The 20,590-nt window shown below is 22.8% G+C and overlaps 7 protein-coding genes across 7 annotated transcripts; 4 read left to right on the top strand and 3 right to left on the bottom strand. All coding sequences in view use genetic code 6, as the record gives it.

The window, feature by feature from the left end:
- Positions 1–1,493: 1,493 nt before the first annotated feature.
- On the top strand, positions 1,494–4,214 carry TTHERM_00735380 (transmembrane protein, putative; the record flags this gene model as incomplete). The annotated part of the gene is made up of 1 exon (XM_001011587.1): positions 1,494–4,214. One exon carries the CDS (start codon positions 1,494–1,496, stop codon positions 4,212–4,214), a length of 2,721 nt encoding a protein of 906 aa, XP_001011587.1.
- Positions 4,215–5,325: 1,111 nt separating this feature from the next.
- On the bottom strand, positions 5,326–6,057 carry TTHERM_00735370 (hypothetical protein; the record flags this gene model as incomplete). Its single annotated transcript, XM_001011586.2, has 1 exon — positions 5,326–6,057. One exon carries the CDS (start codon positions 6,055–6,057, stop codon positions 5,326–5,328), a length of 732 nt encoding a protein of 243 aa, XP_001011586.2.
- A 331-nt stretch (positions 6,058–6,388) lies between these two features.
- TTHERM_00735360 (hypothetical protein) lies at positions 6,389–7,942 on the top strand (the record flags this gene model as incomplete). The annotated part of the gene is made up of 2 exons (XM_001011585.1): positions 6,389–6,460; positions 7,715–7,942. 2 exons carry the CDS (start codon positions 6,389–6,391, stop codon positions 7,940–7,942), a joined length of 300 nt encoding a protein of 99 aa, XP_001011585.1.
- A 251-nt stretch (positions 7,943–8,193) lies between these two features.
- Positions 8,194–8,748, bottom strand: TTHERM_00735350 (hypothetical protein; the record flags this gene model as incomplete). The annotated part of the gene is made up of 1 exon (XM_001011584.1): positions 8,194–8,748. The coding sequence occupies one exon, from the start codon at positions 8,746–8,748 to the stop codon at positions 8,194–8,196; it is 555 nt and encodes a 184-aa protein (XP_001011584.1).
- A 2,659-nt stretch (positions 8,749–11,407) lies between these two features.
- Positions 11,408–13,850, top strand: TTHERM_00735340 (vacuolar H+-translocating inorganic pyrophosphatase; the record flags this gene model as incomplete). The annotated part of the gene is made up of 2 exons (XM_001011583.3): positions 11,408–13,375; positions 13,500–13,850. The coding sequence occupies 2 exons, from the start codon at positions 11,408–11,410 to the stop codon at positions 13,848–13,850; spliced, it is 2,319 nt and encodes a 772-aa protein (XP_001011583.1).
- A 1,063-nt stretch (positions 13,851–14,913) lies between these two features.
- Positions 14,914–17,898, bottom strand: TTHERM_000735295 (hypothetical protein; the record flags this gene model as incomplete). Its single annotated transcript, XM_012796391.1, has 12 exons — positions 14,914–14,995; positions 15,134–15,223; positions 15,393–15,482; positions 15,689–15,778; positions 16,028–16,102; positions 16,306–16,392; positions 16,588–16,674; positions 16,813–16,902; positions 17,116–17,205; positions 17,432–17,521; positions 17,752–17,801; positions 17,857–17,898. 12 exons carry the CDS (start codon positions 17,896–17,898, stop codon positions 14,914–14,916), a joined length of 963 nt encoding a protein of 320 aa, XP_012651845.1.
- Positions 17,899–18,376: 478 nt separating this feature from the next.
- TTHERM_000735293 (translation initiation factor eIF-5A family protein) lies at positions 18,377–20,581 on the top strand (the record flags this gene model as incomplete). Its single annotated transcript, XM_012796390.1, has 9 exons — positions 18,377–18,486; positions 18,608–18,697; positions 18,831–18,920; positions 19,386–19,475; positions 19,610–19,699; positions 19,887–19,976; positions 20,098–20,187; positions 20,321–20,370; positions 20,532–20,581. 9 exons carry the CDS (start codon positions 18,377–18,379, stop codon positions 20,579–20,581), a joined length of 750 nt encoding a protein of 249 aa, XP_012651844.1.
- Between the last annotated feature and the right edge of the window lie 9 nt (positions 20,582–20,590).

The following is a 20,590-nucleotide window of genomic DNA, read 5'->3' as shown; positions in this document are numbered from 1 at the left end:
AAATATTTATTTCTAATAAAATAATTGATTAAAAAAATATTTTTATATTTAATTTAAAACATAATAAAAACCTGATTGAAACAATTGTATTAAATTACAATAACCTACAATGTAATTAAATATTCATAGTTAATTAAGGTATTTAAATTAAATAAATAAATTAAAAATCTCAACTTTAATAGCTAAAAATAGAAGAAAAGCCACTTTATTTTGTATGATTTTAAAACAATAACTAAAAATAAAATTGAAGTCCAATCAAAAAAATTTTATTTATTATTTTATAAAAAATGTTAAATATATTTTTCATTTCTAATATAAAAAATATGAATGAAATAAATAAAGTTCTTTAGTTAAATTACATTGAATCATCTATCAATAGTAATCTCAAATTAAATTGAATTTCTAAAATTTATAAACAAATTCATAAACTAAATATTCTTCAATAAATTACTAAAAATAGACGAAAGGCAAATCTTTTACTTTTGAATCAAATATTGTAAGAAAGAGTATAAATTAACAAAAAATTGAATTAAATTAATTTAATTCTTTGTAGCATAAATTATATTTTCATTTTATTATTCATTCATTAGTTTATATTTTATTACTAGTTTTAAAGTGGAAGAATAAAAATAATTTTCAAACTAAATTTTAAATGATATTAAATATGAATTAAAGAATACAACTAACATTTTTTGCATTTTTAATTTAATAAAATATAAATGCTCACATCAAAATTAAGAAAATTTGATAATTAATGTTAAAAATAAATAATTAAATTAGAAATAGAGACTTATGAGCTAAAAATAAAATGAAAAGCAGAATTCAAATAATATAAAAAATATTTACTTAATAAATATTTCCTTACATGTTAATTTTTAAAACTATTTTTTAGAATTAAGTTGATTTTTTATTTAAGTTTTAAGGTTTTAAGATATTTTAAAAAAATAATTTCACATGTTAAATTCTTACAATTACTTCCTCTTGCAAATTTAATCAGATTATTTTAATAAAATTTTAATTTTGAAAATAGCATTTAAAATATTTTGGATATTTTTTATGTGGATGACTTAAAATAAAATTAAAATATTTAAAAAAATTTATAAACATGGAAAAGAAATAAATTTTCTGATTGTTAAAAATATTTTAATTAATAAATTATCACATTTATTCCTTCTATTTTTTAATTTTCTTTGTCTAGCAAATCCTTTTTTAATTTAATTATGATTTATTAGAAAATTGGATGGATTTTTATAATTACAAAAAAAATTCTATGATATTTTCAAATTTATTTCATTAAAAAATTGTAATAGTTTTGATATAGAAATTAATATTCAGATTATTAAATAATTTGTTTCACGCTATTTTTTATTCATTTATTTGTTTGTTTGTTTGATTGATTTAATTTGCTTCTTTAAATTAGTTTTAAAATAAAATTGAATAAATAAATATTTCAAAAAAATATATTTGTAAAATATTACTTTTATCTAATAAAAATGAGAAATTAATAAATAGAATAAGCTGAAAATAACTAACATGATGCTAATATGCATTTCTCATAGCAAAACACTGCAGCAGCTGTTGAAAAAAGTTCTCATTTAAAGAAATGTGTTGACTTCGAAAAAATACCAGGTGATTTTAGGCTTGCTTAGCTACACAAGAGAGCTACTAGGGTTGCACCTGAAAAAATACTAAAAAGACAGGAAAAGCTTTAAGGTAAATTAAATGAGAAATGTGATTGTTGTGGAAGAGATGTTGAGAGGGAATCACTCAATATGAATTCTGATGTCATTCAACTCAGTTATTTAGGTTCTGGATATCCAATGTTCTTTTAGTTCCAAAAGCTGTCTATTGCATTTTTGGCTATTTTGTTTTGCATAAGCGGGATATTCAATATGGTGGTGAATGGTAATTATGGAAATCAATGCATTAAAAAAGGACTTCAATGCAAATAAAATTGGATTATTTAATATTCTTTAGGAAATAGAACTGACTTATTCTATTCAATTTATGTTCAAGAGTGCCTAAATTTAACAACTGTGTGTGTTTTGATTGTATTTATTTAAATTATCATCTACAAGCAAAGGAGATTAGATTCTGATTGTGATGACTGTGCTATTATAGCTTCTGACTACACTGTTATGGTCTAGAATTTCCCTTAAGTTTTTGAATTTGAAAATGAAGACAAATCAAACAATTTTGATGTCTATTCAAATTTGAAAGAGTTTTTTTAAAATCCTTTAAATATGAATGGTGAAGTATTAAAAGTTGTTAAAGTAAACCTAGGATTAAAGATAAAGGATTTAAAGTAATTAGAAGCATAGCAAAAAAATCTTGTAGAAGAAAAATAGAAATTGTTATTAAAGTTGATAAAAAAAGGTCTTCTTTGTGATGTTTAATCTGATGAGATTGCTTAGTTGGACAAGAAAATTTATTTTATCAAAAATAAAATAGAAGAATTAGAAGTAAAATTTAGAGATGGAAAAGGTATTTCGTTTATGAACAATCATTTCACAGGTGTAGCTTTTGTCACGCTTGAAACAGAGAGAATGTAAAAAATTTTACTTGATCTTTCCAAACAGACTTGGCTTTCTAATAGCAAAAAAATCACACCTTACTTTGGTAGAATTTTAAGTATTTCCCCTGCTCCAGATCCTACTGAAATTTATTGGGAGAATTTGAACACAAGTTAGTTAGAAAGGAATGTCAGAATAGCAATCGGATTAAGCATAGACTTTCTTGTGGTATTCGGAAGCGGTTTGTCTATATATTTTTTGTAAGATTACCAGTCTACATATGCCGAGAAGCACAAAATAAGCATAATCTACAATAGTTAAAATAATAAAGATGAAATAACAAATATTTAATTACTTTCATTAGCTATTTCAATAGTAATATTTATCATAAACTCAATCTTAACAGTTCTTGTTAGACAAGTAGCTAAATTCAAAAAATTCTAGACTAGAACATACTACAACCTTTCTTTTGCCTTCTTTTTAAGCTTAGCCCAGTTCACTAATGCCACACTTGTACCTTTTATAGTTTCATTCATCGTTAATGAAAGCACTAACTATCAAATGCTTTATGGAGCTTCAGGTTTGATTCCGAATCAAAACATCATCTTTATGGTTAACTCTTTTCTACCAATACTTTTCTTTTTCTTAGATTTTGAATATATCTTAAAGAAACTATAGAGAAAAAGTGAAGAAAAGAAGAACCAAAACAGTATTTTGACTTAACAAGAGCTTTTGGATCTCTACGAAGACCCTTAATTTACTATTGAAGCAGAGTATTCTTAGGTTATGAATACTTTATTAATGACTTTATTTTATGCAACTCCATTACCTATTTGTGTTTTATGGTCAATAGCAGGTATTATCATTTAATATCTCATAGCAAAATACAACTTAATCAATAGAAGATCTGCGCCCTTCAATATAGGCTCTTCTCTTAGTTAAGTAATGATCAACCTCTTGAATGCAGGCATACTTATATTTGCTTGTCTCTCCTACGTGTTTATTTATATGTCGAAAGATAATGCAGATAATAACTCGCAATTTATTTCGTTAGTGGCAATAATTGTCTCAGCTGCTCATTTTGTATTACCAATTCATGTCATTAATAAAGAATTAATCAAAATAAAACCTAGAAAACCAGAGAACATTAAAAGTTATAGATAAGTCTATGGGGATTTTTCAACTGACTATGATAGGGCAAACCCAGCAACAAAAAGACTGGCAAGCTAGAAATTCATCTAAGAATAAGAAAATATAAACTGGTATAAATAATTCATCAGATTTGAATCTATAAAAATTGCCTCAAACAGATAAAAACAAGAGAACAACATAAATATCAGCAATTCAAATATCAAAATAGAAATGAACTCAGAAACATATTAAAAAAAACAATTTAATCAAGAAAAGAAAAATGAAGATTAATAAAATTAAATAGCTAAAAGATATTCATAAAGTTCATAGCAAATAGAAATTATTTTGGAGTAAAATAATAAGTCTGACAAAAATTATGAATCAGAATTAATAATTGAAGCAATTAAAAAATAAAATCAAGATGCTTGCATTTAAATACCAAATCAAGACAAAGAAAGCGAAAGTGGCAGCGAATCCTAAGAAAATTATAATTCACAATCTTAAAATTCTTAAGACTAATAAATACAAGTAGTTCCAGCTTTTAAGTATTAAATTAATTAATTTGAATGAGTTAAAAAGTATTTTTATTTGGATTAATTTATATTTTTTTAAAATAAAAATTCATATTGAATAAAATAAAAATATTTCTTATTTAGTTTATTTAAGAATATTAATTAAATAATTAATTATATTTTTTCCAATTCTTTTTTTAGAATTTTAATTTTCTTAATACTTTTAACATTGTTTTGATTTTTCTATGTTTTTATATCAGCTTTTATGAAATCTGTATTAAGATTAATCAATTTTAATTAAGGTAAAAATTAATTATTTAATTAACATCAAATTATATTAAGTCTAGTTTTTGATTTTAAAAAAATTTTTTTTTGTATGAAATATAAAAAGATATTATAATATTAAATACTGTTGTTTAAAAATATGGGTCTCTACTTTTACAATACAAAAATGTTGCAAATGCAAATTTTAAAATTATATTTTTGCATAACCCTATAAAAAATTTATAGATAAAAAAATATAAGTAAGTTGGTTAATATATTGTTGATCATAACTTTTGAAAACATAAATTTTTAAAATAATATGATACTTTTATATTAGCAACATTAAAATAAAAAATTAGTTTCCTAAAAAATTATATAAAAAAAATAGAGATTTTAATATAAATTAGCAATTATATTAATGAGGGAATTCATTTTTTTATAATTTTCTTAGTTTTTTTATGTTTTCTGTTTTTTAATTTCAAGATAAGTTTTAAAAGATATCTTTGATGAATAAAAGAAGCAATCAAGCAAGCAAGCAAGGAAATCTGATAAGTATAAGATTTAACATGAATAAATATTAAATGATAATAGCTAAGTAAATAAGGAAAAGAAAATAAACATTCTTTGTTATTAAAAGCTGTTTAACATATTTCAAAAATCAATAATTAATTTTGAAGGAATAATTAAATATAAATTAGTAATATTTTTTTTTGTATCTTTGATTTAGAAGATTTAAAATATATTAGTATAGTAGGTATTTAGAGTTAACCATAACTAAAGCAGTTATCTATAATATAGAATCAATATATTCATATAGTATCAGCAATATCATAATAATATATAGAAATTCATATTAAATAAATTCAGAATCACTTTGAAGATATTTTGAAATTAATTATATTAACTCATTAGCAAATTAATTATAAATGGACGAGGGAGTTTATGGCTTAACAACCAAATAAAAATTTTGCATTTACGGAATAGTTTTAGCACCAATTTTGCTGACTCCGATGACCCTTTTACTACTAAAAGATGCCTTGGTAACAATGATAGTGCTTTAAATAGTTTGCTATTTTGGATTACCATATATTTACATTAAAAAAATTAGTAAGGAAAAAGAAATCAGCATTTATTTTATAAGCGAGTTTTAGAATAGACTTTAATAAATTAAGTACGGAATAACTTTCTCTATGGTAACTTTCTCCCTGATGGTAGCTTATTACTTTTTTTTGTATGAGTTTAAGCATAATATGCTTTAGCATTTGGATATTCCAATTAAATATAATGCATTCTATCTCTTTCTCTTCTGCATATTTCTCGCCTTTGTTAACCCAATTATGGAAGAATGGTTTTGGAGACTCTTTCTTGAGAAAACCCTTGGCTAAAAGAAAATTACTTTCATTCAAGTTAGCTACATGATTTTTCATTTCTCCATTCTTTCCTTCCTGATGAGCTGGTAGATGTCTATACTCTTTACAACAACTTTCTTCCAAATAGCCAAGACTTTTAGTTATATTAAAGAAAACAAAGGAATTATTAGCTGTATAATAGGTCATCTTGGTTTATCTATAGCTTGTACATTTTCCCTCCTTGATGTGCTCTATATAGAATGGGATCATAAAATGCAAATCAATCATACATCTTAACCTTGATTTTTTAATCAACAGATATATCAACCAAATCAAATTAAGTCAAGACAAACTCATAAAAGCAATTCTATAAATCAAAAATAAATAAATTAATCAATCAATAATAAATAAATCCTATCTATCTATCAATCAATCAACAAACAAAACCTTTCTTAATGAATTTTAGAAGTATATTCAAAGTAAATTACAATTAATTTATATTGAATAATAATAGAAAAACAAAATACTTTCTTGTAATAGAGCTGCTGAATGATTATTAAAAATTGAACAAACATATAAATATTAAAATAAACACAAAAAAAGTAACAATTCAATAAGTATGAAGATAGCGCCTAAAAATAGAGCAATTAATTCTAGTTAGTTAAAATAATAGAACAGTTTCTGTAACAAAGTAAACTATGACTAAAAATATAGCATTATATATTAATAAAATAATAAATTTAATTATGAATAGGCAAGAAAAATGGCATAATATACTAAATTTATTATATTTAAATTGTTTTTTGGCATAATTAAAAATGAGCAGAAACATAAAAAACTAACTTTTAAAATTAATCAAAAATAGAAGAAATTATAAATAATAAAATATGATAAAAGAAATTGATATCATAAATTTAATATAAAAATAACAAACCAATTTTAAAATGTGTATGAAATTCTTACTTTATTTATTTATGATCATAAAGATGGTAGTAGGAGCTATTTATTTAATTCTTTATAAAAATAAATCTGATTTTTGTTTTATATTATTAATAATATTAGTCAATAATAATCATTATTTTAGTTTGCTAACTAAAAAATTCTTTTAATATTTATCTCACACTATTTTTTTCTAAATTTTAAACCTATTTTCATTATAAATCCTTTAAATTAATTAATTAATATATTTTAATAAGCTTTTTATTTAATTAGAATTTTCATAAAATATATTTTTATTTCATATTAACAGATAAGCATCTTAAAACAAAAAATTATTCAATAATTGCTCTATTTTTCAAAATAAAAAATAAAAGATATTTTTAGTAGATTTTCAAAAAAAAATTGAATTTTTGAAAATAATATTTTAAATAATATTTAATTCTTATGATTTGATAGTTAATTAATTAAATATTTAAAAACTAACAATGAATTAATTGGATTTTTTTAATAAATTAATAACTAAATTATGCATTGAATTTTTTTGTTTAAATACTAATTTTGTAGTTTTAAATGAATAAATTTAGGTTTAGATTTTATAACTATTTTCACATTTATAATAAAAAGTAAATATTATTTTGGAATTAAGCATGAAACATTTATGCTGATGAAAAATCTCTGCAGACTTATCAATAAATAGATAGTAAAATAAGTAGGTAGATTTAACATATGAGGGTAAACATTTATATTTTTTAGCTGGCTGGTTAAATTTATATAATTTTAAATGCATTAGGTTTTTTAAAGTATTTAAATAAAGCTGAAATTACAAATTTTGTAAATGAATTCTACCACTTAAAATTTAAACTTTATGTTTTTTAAATGATAATTTTAAGTATAAAATAAAGATTTTAATAAATTTATATATTTAAAATAATTTTATATTTTTTTTGAAAGACATTTTTCACAATTTCATTATTACTTATTACTTTTACTCAAAAAAATTTGTCAGGAAAGACTCGCGCCCACATTAAATAGAAACAAAAGTGGAGAATTGTTTATAGAAATAAATAACTTCAGTGGATAAAATTGTATTTGCAACGAAAATAATATTTGTTTGTAAGCATAAATGTCCACATTTGATAGTAAAGTTAAGGAATAAATAAAGCTAAGCTAAATTTTTGATTATTTAGAAGATATCTTCAGTGTGTAAATAAATTATTAATTTGTTATTTTATGATGACAATTTTATATTTTGAAAGATATTTTTTTGTTTTTTGGCTTGATTTTCATTTGTATTTGAACATAAATAATTTTTTAATTAATATTTAATATCTTGATTGATCGATCCATTAAATTATGTATCAATCTTTTATTTTTGATAAGATTTGAATGATTGATTGATTAATTCATAGATATTATCCCAATTTTTAAATGGATGACTAAGTATTTTTTTTTGCTTACTTTCTAACTTAAAATTTAATTTATTGATCAACATCTCAAAAGTTTATTTTCTTTTAATATATTTTCTTTGTTTATCAAGCAATCAATGTATTTCCATAATTTCATGAAGAGTTCTAGAATTTTTTCTTTTATAACAAGCATAATGTGTTTGTTTGAAGGATTTTTAAAGATATTCGCTTTAGTGATAGAAATGTATTTGACGTGAGATTGATTGATGATGAAATATGTGTAATTTAAAAATAATTTACTTTACTTTTAAATGAAATCACTCACACTATTGCTGTAGTGCAAATAAGTCTTTATATTATGAGAAAATTAAGCTTACTAAGGAATAAATTTTAGGTAGATTTTAGGATCAAAAATGAAGTCAAAAATATTTTAGGCTTAATTTGCTATTGAACTATAAAGATAAAATTAAATGAGGATGACAAAATTAATTAGGCCGTCTTTGTTGATGTAAAATTAATAAAAAGAAGTAGATTGAATTAAAAAAGTAAAAAAAAGTGTAAATTGATTAATTTCATCATAAGGGAATGAAATTTCTATCAAAAATGCTGTAAAGTTAAATTAATAAATTCGCATTTAATAACAAATAATTAATTAAAACTGATAAATTAAACATTGGTTTAAAGGCCAAAAGTATCTTCTATCAAATTTTTGGTTTTATTTGCATAACTTAACTCATCAATTTAATTAAGTTGGACAATTTTAAACTTTTTTTGATTTCTTCAATCAAAAACTAATTGTTTGCCGCCTATTTATTTTTATTTATTAATTTATCTAATTGCTAGGCAAATTGCTTCCCTTTTGTTTGAACTTAATTTATTTTTGAATTCACATACAAAATTTATTAACTTTTTTATTTGGAAAATATCTGTTTGGTTTATTTGAAAGGATATCAATTGTAAATTTAAAAAATTAACAAATTTTCTTTGGCGTTTAATTTTTATTAGATCTACTTATCCCATATAATTTTTTGAATGATTGATCTATCCACCAATAAAAACAATCTTAATTACTTTCCAATTTTCTTCTCTTAAGACTTTTGCTTAAGTATTCTTTATTTTTAATTTATTTTGTTTAAATTTTTAATTTAGTTGAAAGCTTATCATTTATAATTACACATTTATTTGCTTGTTTGCTTACATGATTTCGTGTTAAAAATAAGCTAATTTAGCACATGTAAGATTTATTTTTTTGTTGTGAGATTAATAAATTTATATTATTTAGCATGAAGGACATTGAACAATATTGTTTCTTTAATATTTTGTTGTAATTTTCCTATTTTGGATGTTCAAAATATGGTCTTAATAAAATGAAATAATATTAAAAGAATTAATGAAAAATGAACTTGAAATTTTTATTAACATTATCTTGAATAGTTTTAGTGTAGAATTAATTGAGATATTTAAAATAAATTTGTAGTAGAAACTATTTATATTGTTTGTTTTATTTTTTATGGATGTGATAAACAAAGTTAAATTGAAGATGATAAAAGAGGTAATTTTATAGGTAGATATCTATGCTGACAAAATAATATTAAACAATAGATAATTTCAAAGCTAAAATAAATAGAGATAAATTTATTTTGCATATAAAATTTAATGAAATTTGCATTTATTCAATTTGATAGCATTGCGATTTTAAATTTAGTATTGCTTGTTTAATTTAAAATTTATAAAGGAATTAATTAATCTGAATAGATATTTATTTATTTATAATTATTATTGCTATATTTATTGCTAGTACAATCAATTGCTAATAATAAGCTGAGGTATTATTATTCTTTATGATATCAATTAATCATGGTTCTAAAGTGTATTTATTTTACTATTGTTTTTTGGCAGCTTACAAAATTATTGTTTTTATCAAAATAAACCAATAAAAATTATTCAAATGTTTAGGACAGACAATTGCGAAAACAAGTGTTTTTTTTTTTGCTAGCTAGTCTGAAATAAGTTAAGTTTTTGCATTTGATTTATAGTTTGTGAGTTTTTGTTTGTGAATTAAGAGTATGAAATATTTGTGGACCTCTCAAATCTTTAATTTTGTTACTCATATTAATCGATGATGATTCTAGAAAGAATTCAAAAGATATTTATTTATATTAAGTCAGTCAGTCAATCAATTAGTTGTCTTTAATTTTTGATTCTCTTTTAAAGAGTATTTATTAGCAAAATATAATATTAAAGCATATTTATTCAATTTACAATAGTATTTATAAGGCTTAATTACTCTATTTTTGTTGTATTTTCCTATTAAAGCCTCAATAGCAAAAAAACTTTGCAAAATTGATTAATAAATGGCAGATTCATATAATCAAACAAGTTTTCTTTCATTCCTAGCTTAATATGGAGGGTTAATTCTTTTATTTGAATTTTTATAAAGATAGTGGATCAAGCAAACAAAAAATAAGTTTTTGAATGAAACAAAAAAAAAGCTAGTAATGCAAATTGAAGAAATATCTGATGTAAAAATCATGCTAATTTAAATATGAGCAGTAAAAAAATAAGGATAATTCGAATAGAAAAAATAGGAAATAGTATATCTATTTTGCCAATAAATGATCAGGTCTGAGATAAAAGAAAAAAAGGATAAGAATGTAGGATAGATTATTTGTTTACGAGCTCTTAAAATCATCAAATAAATATCTAAGGAAGTATAAAAAAGAAGTTGAAGAGTTTGGAGTTGTTTAATAATGAATGAGTGATTTGATAAAGTAATCTAAGAAAGAAAGGCTCTATTTAAAATTGTATAAAAAAGGAAGTAAGATATTAGATTATATTTCAATTGAAAAGCGTATTTAGAAGCATATATAATATCAACTAAATTTGTTTGTGAGGCTTTTTATCTATCAATTTACTTGATATTTTTGCAAATTGAATGTTTAAATTAAAGAAGAAAGGAAGTAAATTTAAAAACACCTTCAAAGTAAGATAGAATAAAAAAGAGAGAAAATAATAAAAATGAAATTTATTTATTTAATGATTTCTTTGTTTGCAAATTTAAAGCAAATCAATTAAAGAAATTTTTACTTCTTTCTTTTTTCTTTTTTCTTTGTTAGCTTGTTTGTTATTCAAACAAAATAATTTGGAATGATTGATTGATTGATTAATTAATTGATAGATTGAATGAGAGCGAAAGTAAGAAAAGAAGAAGTGTTTAAAAATTTAGGCGTATCAAAATCTTATAAATTAAATCTTGTTAAAAAATTAATAATTAAAAAAATAAGATAATTGAAATGACAATTTCTTACGGTGCATCTTTAGGTATAATTTTTGCCTCAACTGGTTTAGGTCTTGCTTGGGGTTTCTATAATTGGTTGACTGTTAAGAAAGTCAACTTAGATGAACAACCCGGCGACGAAGGAAATGGATTACGTACTAGAATGTAAGACGAAGAATCCAAGGATGGAGTTCATGGAATTCTTGACATCGGCTAAAAGATTAAAGAAGGTGCCAAGGCCTTCTTACATGAAGAATACAAATTCTGCGCTATTATGTTAGGTGTTATGGCATTAATTGTTTACTTCGCTGTCGATTCTTAAAATGAAAACGCTGAATGGAGACCATATGTTGCTATTTCTTTCTTAGTTGGTGGTATTACCTCTATGGTCTGTGGTTACATCAGTATGATGATTGCTACTGAATCCAACTACAGAGTAGCTCACTCTGCTAAGTCAGGACTCTCTGAAGGTTTCAAGATTGCCTTAGCCGCTGGTTGCTCCATGGGTTTCATTTTGGTTTCTATCGCCTTAGGTATGATCACTTTACTCATCGTTATTTACAAGGCTATCCATGTTGGTGACAAAACTCTTTATCTAGTTGGTTAAGAAGACTATATTGCATAACTTTTTGAATTCATTGCTGGTTTTGGTTTAGGTGGTTCAACTGTTGGTCTTTTTGGTAGAGTTGGTGGTGGTATTTATACCAAGGCTGCTGATGTTGGTGCCGATCTTGTCGGTAAGGTCGAATAAGATTTACCTGAAGACTCTCCCAGAAATCCTGCCACTATTGCTGATAACGTTGGTGATAATGTTGGTGATGTTGCTGGTATGGGTGCTGATCTTTTTGGCTCTTTCGCTGAATCTACTTGTGCTGCTTTAGTTGTTTCTGGTCACTCTCTCTATACTACTGACGGATACAGAGATTTAGATAGTTTACTTTATCCTTTAATGGTTTCTGCTTTTGGTATTCTTTGCTGCATCATTGTCTCCTTCTATGGTGTTTACATCAATAAAGTAGAATAAGAAAGCGATATCGAATCTTCCTTAAAGAAGTAACTTCTTTTCTCTTCTATCCTCATTACCCCTGCTGTTATTGGTGCTGCCTTTATGAATCTTCCTAATGACTTCAATTTTGTTACAGGAACTTAAATAGTCGGCAATGACTTAAGCAATATAGTTAAAGAAAAGCATAGCTACTAAGCTTTCATTTGCGTTTTAATTGGTTTATGGGCTGGTTTAGCTATTGGTTATATCACTGAATACATGACTTCTCATTCCTACAGTCCTGTCAGAGAAGTTGCTGAATCTTGCAAAACTGGTGCTGCCACAAACATCATCTACGGTCTTGCTCTTGGTTATCTCTCTACCATTGTCCCTATCTTCTGTATTGCTATTGCCGCTTATGTATCTCTTAAACTTATTGGATACTATGGTGTTGCTTTAGCTGCTTTGGGTATGCTTTCTAACTTAACAATTGGTCTCGCTATCGATGGTTATGGTCCTATTTCTGATAATGCTGGTGGTATTGCTGAAATGGCTGAAATGGGTGAACACATTAGAAAGAGAACTGATGCTCTCGATGCTGCTGGTAACACTACTGCTGCCATCGGTAAAGGTTTTGCCATCGGTTCTGCTGCCCTCGTCTCATTATCACTCTTCGGTGGTTTCTTGACTAACGCCAGTGCTTCCAATGTTGGTACTCAATTGAAATAAGCTTAAACTCAAGTTGTCAATCCTTTAGTCTTCGCTTTCCTTTTGATTGGTGCTATGTTACCTTATGCTTTCTCTGCCTTCACCATGAAGTCTGTTGGTAAGGCTGCTCTTGAAATGGTCGAAGAAATCAGAAGACAAATTAGAAACGAACCTGGTATCTTGACTGGTGATAAGGAACCTGACTATCAATCTTGTATTGCTATCTCTACCAAGTCCTCTCTTAAGGAAATGATTGCTCCTGGTGCTCTCGTCATTTTATCTCCCATTCTTGTAAGAATTTACTTTTATATTTCCCAATCATCTATCTATATTTAAATAGTTTGAATAAAAATAAATTATTTATTTGTTTTTTTTTTAAATAAAATTAATATTAAAATATTTATTTTTAAATTAGACTGGTATCTTCTTCGGTCCTCTTGCAGTTGCTGGTTTATTACCTGGTGCCTTAATTTCTGGTGTCCAAATGGCTATTTCATCCTCCAACACTGGTGGTGCTTGGGATAATGCCAAGAAATACATTGAAGGTGGTAACCTCCAATCTAAGGAAGGTGTTGCCTTGAAGAAGGGTTCTGAAGAACATAAGGCTGCCGTTATTGGTGACACTGTTGGTGATCCTCTTAAGGATACCTCTGGTCCTGCTCTTAACATTCTTGTTAAGCTTATGGCTATTCTTTCTCTTGTCTTTGCCAGATTCTTCTGTCTCACTGGCTTCTTAACTCGTGATAGCGTCCTTGGTACTGACTGATCTAGTTTATATATTTTTTATATAATGAATATAATTTTAGGAAATGCAAACGACGACATTCATTACTAAAATTAATTCAATAAGTCATTATTAAATCATAGTTAAAGCATAACAAAATATGAATTTATAAATAGCAAGCAATTCGCTCTCTATTCTTAATTTAAATCTTAATAATTATTTCATCAAAATATTAGCATTTAGAACTAAAATCGTGTTGTTTGTTGTATAAATTATTCTAATTGTTAATAAATAATCTTCTTCATTAAGATCTCATTTATTATTTTCATATTTTCAACCAAGCACCAATTTATTTATTTGTTAATAATTCCCATAGTTTTTAAAATATTTTTCAAGCAATTAATATCAATAGTCTTAGAATTCTTTAAATATTACATTTTATGATCACTAAGATCTTTTAAAATTAAATATGAGTACTCTTATTTCATTCTTCATATTAGGTTGAGGCTTTTATATACACTTTTATTTATATATAAAATTACATAAAATTAAACTCAATTTAAAATTAGGAAAATTATTTTTATATCTTGATTTTGTTAATTTTACAAATAATTTATTTAATAAATAATATTTATTTATATAATAATATAATTTTCTCATAAAAGCAAAATTTCATTCAAAATTCAAATAGTTTTATAAAGGTTGATTAAACATTTTTTACAAATTTTTTTAGGATCAAAACCTATTTAGATAGATACCTTTTTTTATTATTTTAAATTTTCTTTTAATTAATTAAATAATATTATTATTCTACTAAATATATATTTCCTACTAGTGAAATAATTATAAGAGAACAACTAAAAATAATATTTAATAATCATTATAAATATGAGTTTTATGAATATAAAGAATTAATAAATAAAATTTAGCCAAGATTTCTATCAAAGATATTAATATTATATTTAAAATCTAGATTTTTAATAAAAGAAGGTTTAAACACAATTTAAGATCCATATGGCCAATTATTTATATAATTAATTGACATATTATTTGATTTTATTAAATATTTACAAAGTAAAAATATAAATTAAATTAATTTTATTCCTCAATAAAAAATAATTAATATGACTAGTCTTTTCGTTCTAAGAATTTAAGATCTTAAGTTTTGTTTCAAGAGATCATTACAACTTTTATTAAATTTTTTTAATTATAATGAATAAGGATTAAACTTAATGAATTAAAATATACAAAGAGACGAAAAGATTTTAAGCCTCTTTATATTAATAAAATAAATCAAAGCAAGATTAAATGAAGCAATTTATTACTAGAGGTGAATTGTTAAAGTTAAAAGATTATCACACTTTGCTAGACTAATGACTAATTCTTATGAACCTGCATCACCAATTAAATTGCTACTTTTTAATTTTTACAAAAATAAATTTTAAAAATATAAATTTAAGTAAAACAATAAATTAACTCTAAAATTATTTTTAATTAAAAAATAATCTATTTTTCAAATTTTATTATTTTTGTATGTTTAAACTAATCGTCTAAGATATAATAAAGAATTAGATATAAATTTACTTTAGATTGACAGTTAAATTTTATAAATTAGAACATTTTGCTAAACTAGATCCTAATTAAATTGCACCATAATCATAAATTATATTACTCCTTTTGATATTTTTTAGAAAATTTCTTAGTTTTAATGAAAAAATTCAGTAGAAATTAAGAAAAGAACTTTATTCATTATTTCTAAAAATTATATGTAAATAAATTAGAGGTCATGCAAGCAATCAATGTTATAAATATTAAGCACTTTTATATACACATAATATGTAACAAGATCTAAATAAAATAAATAAACAAACTATGTTTACCTTAGATCAAGTATTAATGTTAAAAGATCAGGGCATTTTGACAAACCATAGCTTAACCCTGATACACCATCGTCACTGAATAAATTCCAACTTATTATTTTTCGAAAAAATTTATAATGAAAGTTAAAAAAAGTATCTAAAAAAGGTGATAAAAAGATAAGATGAATCAGCCTTAAAATGCAAATTTCAAGTTATAAATATAAATCCATCCTAAAAAAAGTTTATTTTGAAAATTAAAAAAGCTTTAAAAATTTTGATTTTTTCTTAATATTTCTTATTAGGTTTTGATTGAAATAAATGAAAAAAAAATTTTAATAAAAGTAAATATATTAATTTTACTTAAGAAAAAGTGCCAATTTTGACAAATGAGCTAATTTTGATATTGATAAACCTAAATCAGATACACCAGAAGCACTAATTTAGTTATTAGTTTTATATTTATAAGATATTTTTATAAGTTTGATAAAGCACAAAAATTATTAGTATATTCTAAAAAAATTAAATGATATCCAATAAAATTAGCTAACTTAATACAGAAAATAAAAAAAATAAAAAATTAAAATATTAATCCTATTTTCTTAGTATAGAATGCAATAAATAAACTAAACTATCGTTACTGTAGGTTGAGCGTTAAATTAGAGAGATTAACACACATTGATAAACAAGAAGCTAAGTCTGATGTCTTTGTTCCAATTTTATTTTCTCTTTTTATGCATATCAAAAAATTATTATTCAATAGAAAAAAATAGAAAAATTGCATGAAAAAAATTTCTAATTAAATAAATAAGAAATTTCTAAATTATTAGGCCATATTAAACAATATAACTGCTTTTTTAATTTCAAATTCTTAAAAAATGAAAAAATAAAAAACATTTGCTTAAATTTATAAATTTTTTTACTCTAGTTATAATATCAAATTTTAGAGATTAACACACTTAGTTAAACCCTAAAATAATTCTAATATCTTACCACCAATTTTATTATTTCTTTTTAATTAATTTAAGAAAACTTGTTATTTTAAAAAAAATATAAATTTTAGAAATGAAAAAAATAAAATAAATGTGTAAATAAACATTTATGTAATTATCAAAAAAAAAAAGCAAATACAAAAAAAATATTTAAACCTTAATTATAATTCTAAAGATGAAAGCTTAATGCATTTTGCTAAAGTAGAACCTATCTATTTTGGACCATCTAAGCCAATTGAATTCTAGCTATTTATATTTTAATTAGAATTAAGAAAGCAAATATTTAAAATGGAATATATTTAAAATAAAAATTTTAAACATAAACAAATAAGCAATAAAATTATATGGAAATGTTAATTGAACATTTTTAATCATGAAAAACTTTGATACATTCCTAAATTTTGATATCTAAATAAATAATTTTTAAAATAATAATGAAAGCAAATGATTTATTTTTACGACAACTCAAGTGCCAATGATTAGATATTAGTACAGTTTACTAGAGCGGAAAATAGCTAAGAAGCTCCTTTACCATCAATTTTGTTTTTTCTAATTATTTTAGTTAAAAATTTAATATAAATATATTGTATTCTAATTCTAAAAATGAATATTTTATTAAAAAAATCTAAACTAAAAAAATAAATCAAAAATGCTTATTTTTCAAAAAAAAAAATAAAATAATAAATTTAATGTAGTGGATCTAACTATTTCTTATATTTTGCTTTATAATAAAAAATAATACAAAATTAAAATAATTACAAATAAATCATTTTACCCGAATTATAGTGTTAAAGACGAGAGATTAACACATTTCGATAAATAAAAACATAAATCTTAAATCTTTTCATTTTAATACTAATTAGTCCTTTCAAAAGTAAATATATTAGATCTTATGATAAATTTAAAAAATATAAAAATAGAAAATTAGCAAATAAGCTTATAAAAAATTTAAACTTTGAAAAAGAAAAATTAATATAATTAATATAACATCAAATGCATTTAGATTAAGTATATCTTTTTATTTATTTCTTATCTAAATACATTATATAGTTAAATTTTTATTTTCATTTTATCAAAAGCTATAATCTTTTATACCTGAGATCAATTTCAAGATCTGAGAGATTTTATTGAGAACAGTTTTGTAACTTTTCATTTTAAAAGAATAAATAAATATAAAATTAGAATGCTAAAAAAAATTACTTGTTCTAGATTATCAAAATATTTTTTATTCTGTTCAATCATTTTTTTTCTTCTTGCTTTTCAACTGTTAATTTTATTAATATTTAATAAATAAATAAATAAATAAATAAATAAAACAAAATTAACAATTTTCTAATTAATTTTTAATGAAACATTAATTTAAATAAATTTTCATTTTCAAATGAAGTATAAATCAAAATAAATACCATAAATCCTCATAAAATCTCACCAGCAAACATAACTTTTAACCATATTTTCTGAATATTTATTTTTTGGGGAGATCTAAAAATGAATGGATCATACTGGGGAGATCTCCCAGGAATAGACAGTAATATTTTTCATTCATTCATTTATTTATTCTAAAATTAAATTTTTTTGTTATTATTTAAAAATAAATAGAAATTTTACTCTTAGTAATGAATAAGTTACTTAGCTTAACACTTCTTTAGTATAATGTGAAAAATTAGAATCTTTGATATTAAATCTTAAGTAATCATTTAACTTTTCTATCTTAAATATAATGATTTACTATATCAATTTAATATGTAGTATTGGGGATGAGGGAGCTTCTAGTATGGGTAGAGCACTTAGTAACTGCAAATTCCTAACTAATCTCAACTTTTAGATTTGGTAATATTTATTCTTTATAGATTTATAGACAATTTAAAAGTTTTTAATTATTTTATCTATTTTTATTTAAATTTTGTAGGAAATTTAAATAGTTAATGAATAAATTTATATTTTTGAAAAGTGAAAATAAAATCGGCGATGAAGGAGCATAAAATATAGGATTAGGGTTGAGTAACTGCACTTAACTTACAAATTTAGAATTCGGCATATCGTAAATCTATTTTATTTATTATTTACTTTTGAAAAAAATTATATGAGTACTATTTATTTAAAATTAAGTATACAAAAAACTATTTATAAAATGTCTTTTATTTTTAATTAAACATGATTTTAATTTATAAAAGTAACAATTAAATTGGGGATGATGGAGCTTCTAGTATAGGTAGAGCACTTGGTAACTGTAAATTCCTAACTAATCTCAGCTTTTAGATTTGGTAACATTAATTCTTTATAGATTTATAGACAATTTAAAAGTTTTTAATTATTTTATCTTTTTTGATTTAAATTTCGTAGGAAATTTGAATAGTTAATGAATAAATTTATATTTTTGAAAAGCAAAAATAAAATCGGAGATAGAATAGAATAGAAATACTCGCACATATAAATGCACTCAGAATACAACTTAAAATTATTTTATTGTGTTTATATATATTTTATTTATTTTTATTAATGTATCTCATGTTCAATTTTTTCTTTTTTTTTTTTCACTGGATTCCATGTACTCCCTGGACTCCATGGATTCATTGGATTCCGTTGGATCAATTGGATTCAATTTGATTCCATGGACTCAATGGATTGATTGGATTCCATGGACTCAATGGACTCTAATATTATATATTGTATCAGTTTCATTCCACTAGGTTTTAGAATTTCATGATTTTAATGGGTTGCTATAAAAGGGAAAATAAAATCGGCGATCAAGGAGCATAAAATATTGGATTAGGGTTGAGTAATTGCACCTAACTTACAAATTTAGTATTTAACATATTGTAAATCTATTTTTTTTATTATTTACTTTTGAAAAAAATTACATGAGCATTATTTATTTAAAATCAAGTATACAAAAATAATATTTGTAAGGTGTCTTTTATTTTTAATTAAACATGATTTTAATTTATAAAAGTAACAATTAAATTGGGGATGATGGAGCTTCTAGTATAGGTAGAGCACTTGGTAACTGTAAATTCCTAACTAATCTCATCTTTTAGATTTGGTAACATTAATTCTTTATATTATTTTATCTATTTTGATTTAGAATTCGGCATATCGTAAATCTATTTTATTTATTATTTACTTTTGAAAAAATTACATGAGTATTATTTATTTAAAATTAAGTTAACAAAAAACTATTTATAAAATGTCTTTTATTTTTAATTAAACATGATTTTAATTTATAAAAGTTACAATTAAATTGGGGATGATGGAGCTTCTAGTATAGGTAGAGCACTTGGTAACTGTAAATTCCTAACTAATCTCAACTTTTAGATTTGGTAACATTAATTCTTTATAGATTTATAGACAATTTAAAAGTTTTTAATTATTTTATCTTTTTTGATTTAAATTTCGTAGGAAATTTGAATAGTTAATGAATAAATTTATATTTTTGAAAAGGAAAAATAAAATCGGAGATGATGGAGCATAAAATATTGGACTAGGCTTGAGTAACTGCACTTAACTTACAAATTTAGAATTCGGCATATAGTAAATCTATTTTATTTATTATTTACTTTTGAAAAAAATTACATGAGTTTTATTTATTTAAAATCAAGTATACAAAAAACTATTTATAAAATGTCTTTTATTTTTAATTAAACATGATTTTAATTTATAAAAGTAACAATTAAATTGGGGATGATGGAGCTTCTAGTATAGGTAGAGCACTTGGTAACTGTAAATTCCTAACTAATCTCGACTTTTAGATTTGGTAACATTAATTCTTTATAGATTTATAGACAATTTAAAAGTTTTTAATTATTTTATCTATTTTTATTTAAATTTCGTAGGAAATTTGAATATTTAATGAATAAATTTATTTTTTTGAAAAGGAATAATAAAATCGGTGATGAAGGAGTATAAAATATAGCGTAAGAATTGAATAAATCCA

This window comes from Tetrahymena thermophila (genome assembly GCF_000189635.1).
Source record: "Tetrahymena thermophila SB210 genomic scaffold scf_8254736, whole genome shotgun sequence".
NCBI lineage: Eukaryota > Ciliophora > Oligohymenophorea > Hymenostomatida > Tetrahymenidae > Tetrahymena > Tetrahymena thermophila.
This window is presented reverse-complemented; position numbering and strand designations above follow the sequence as displayed.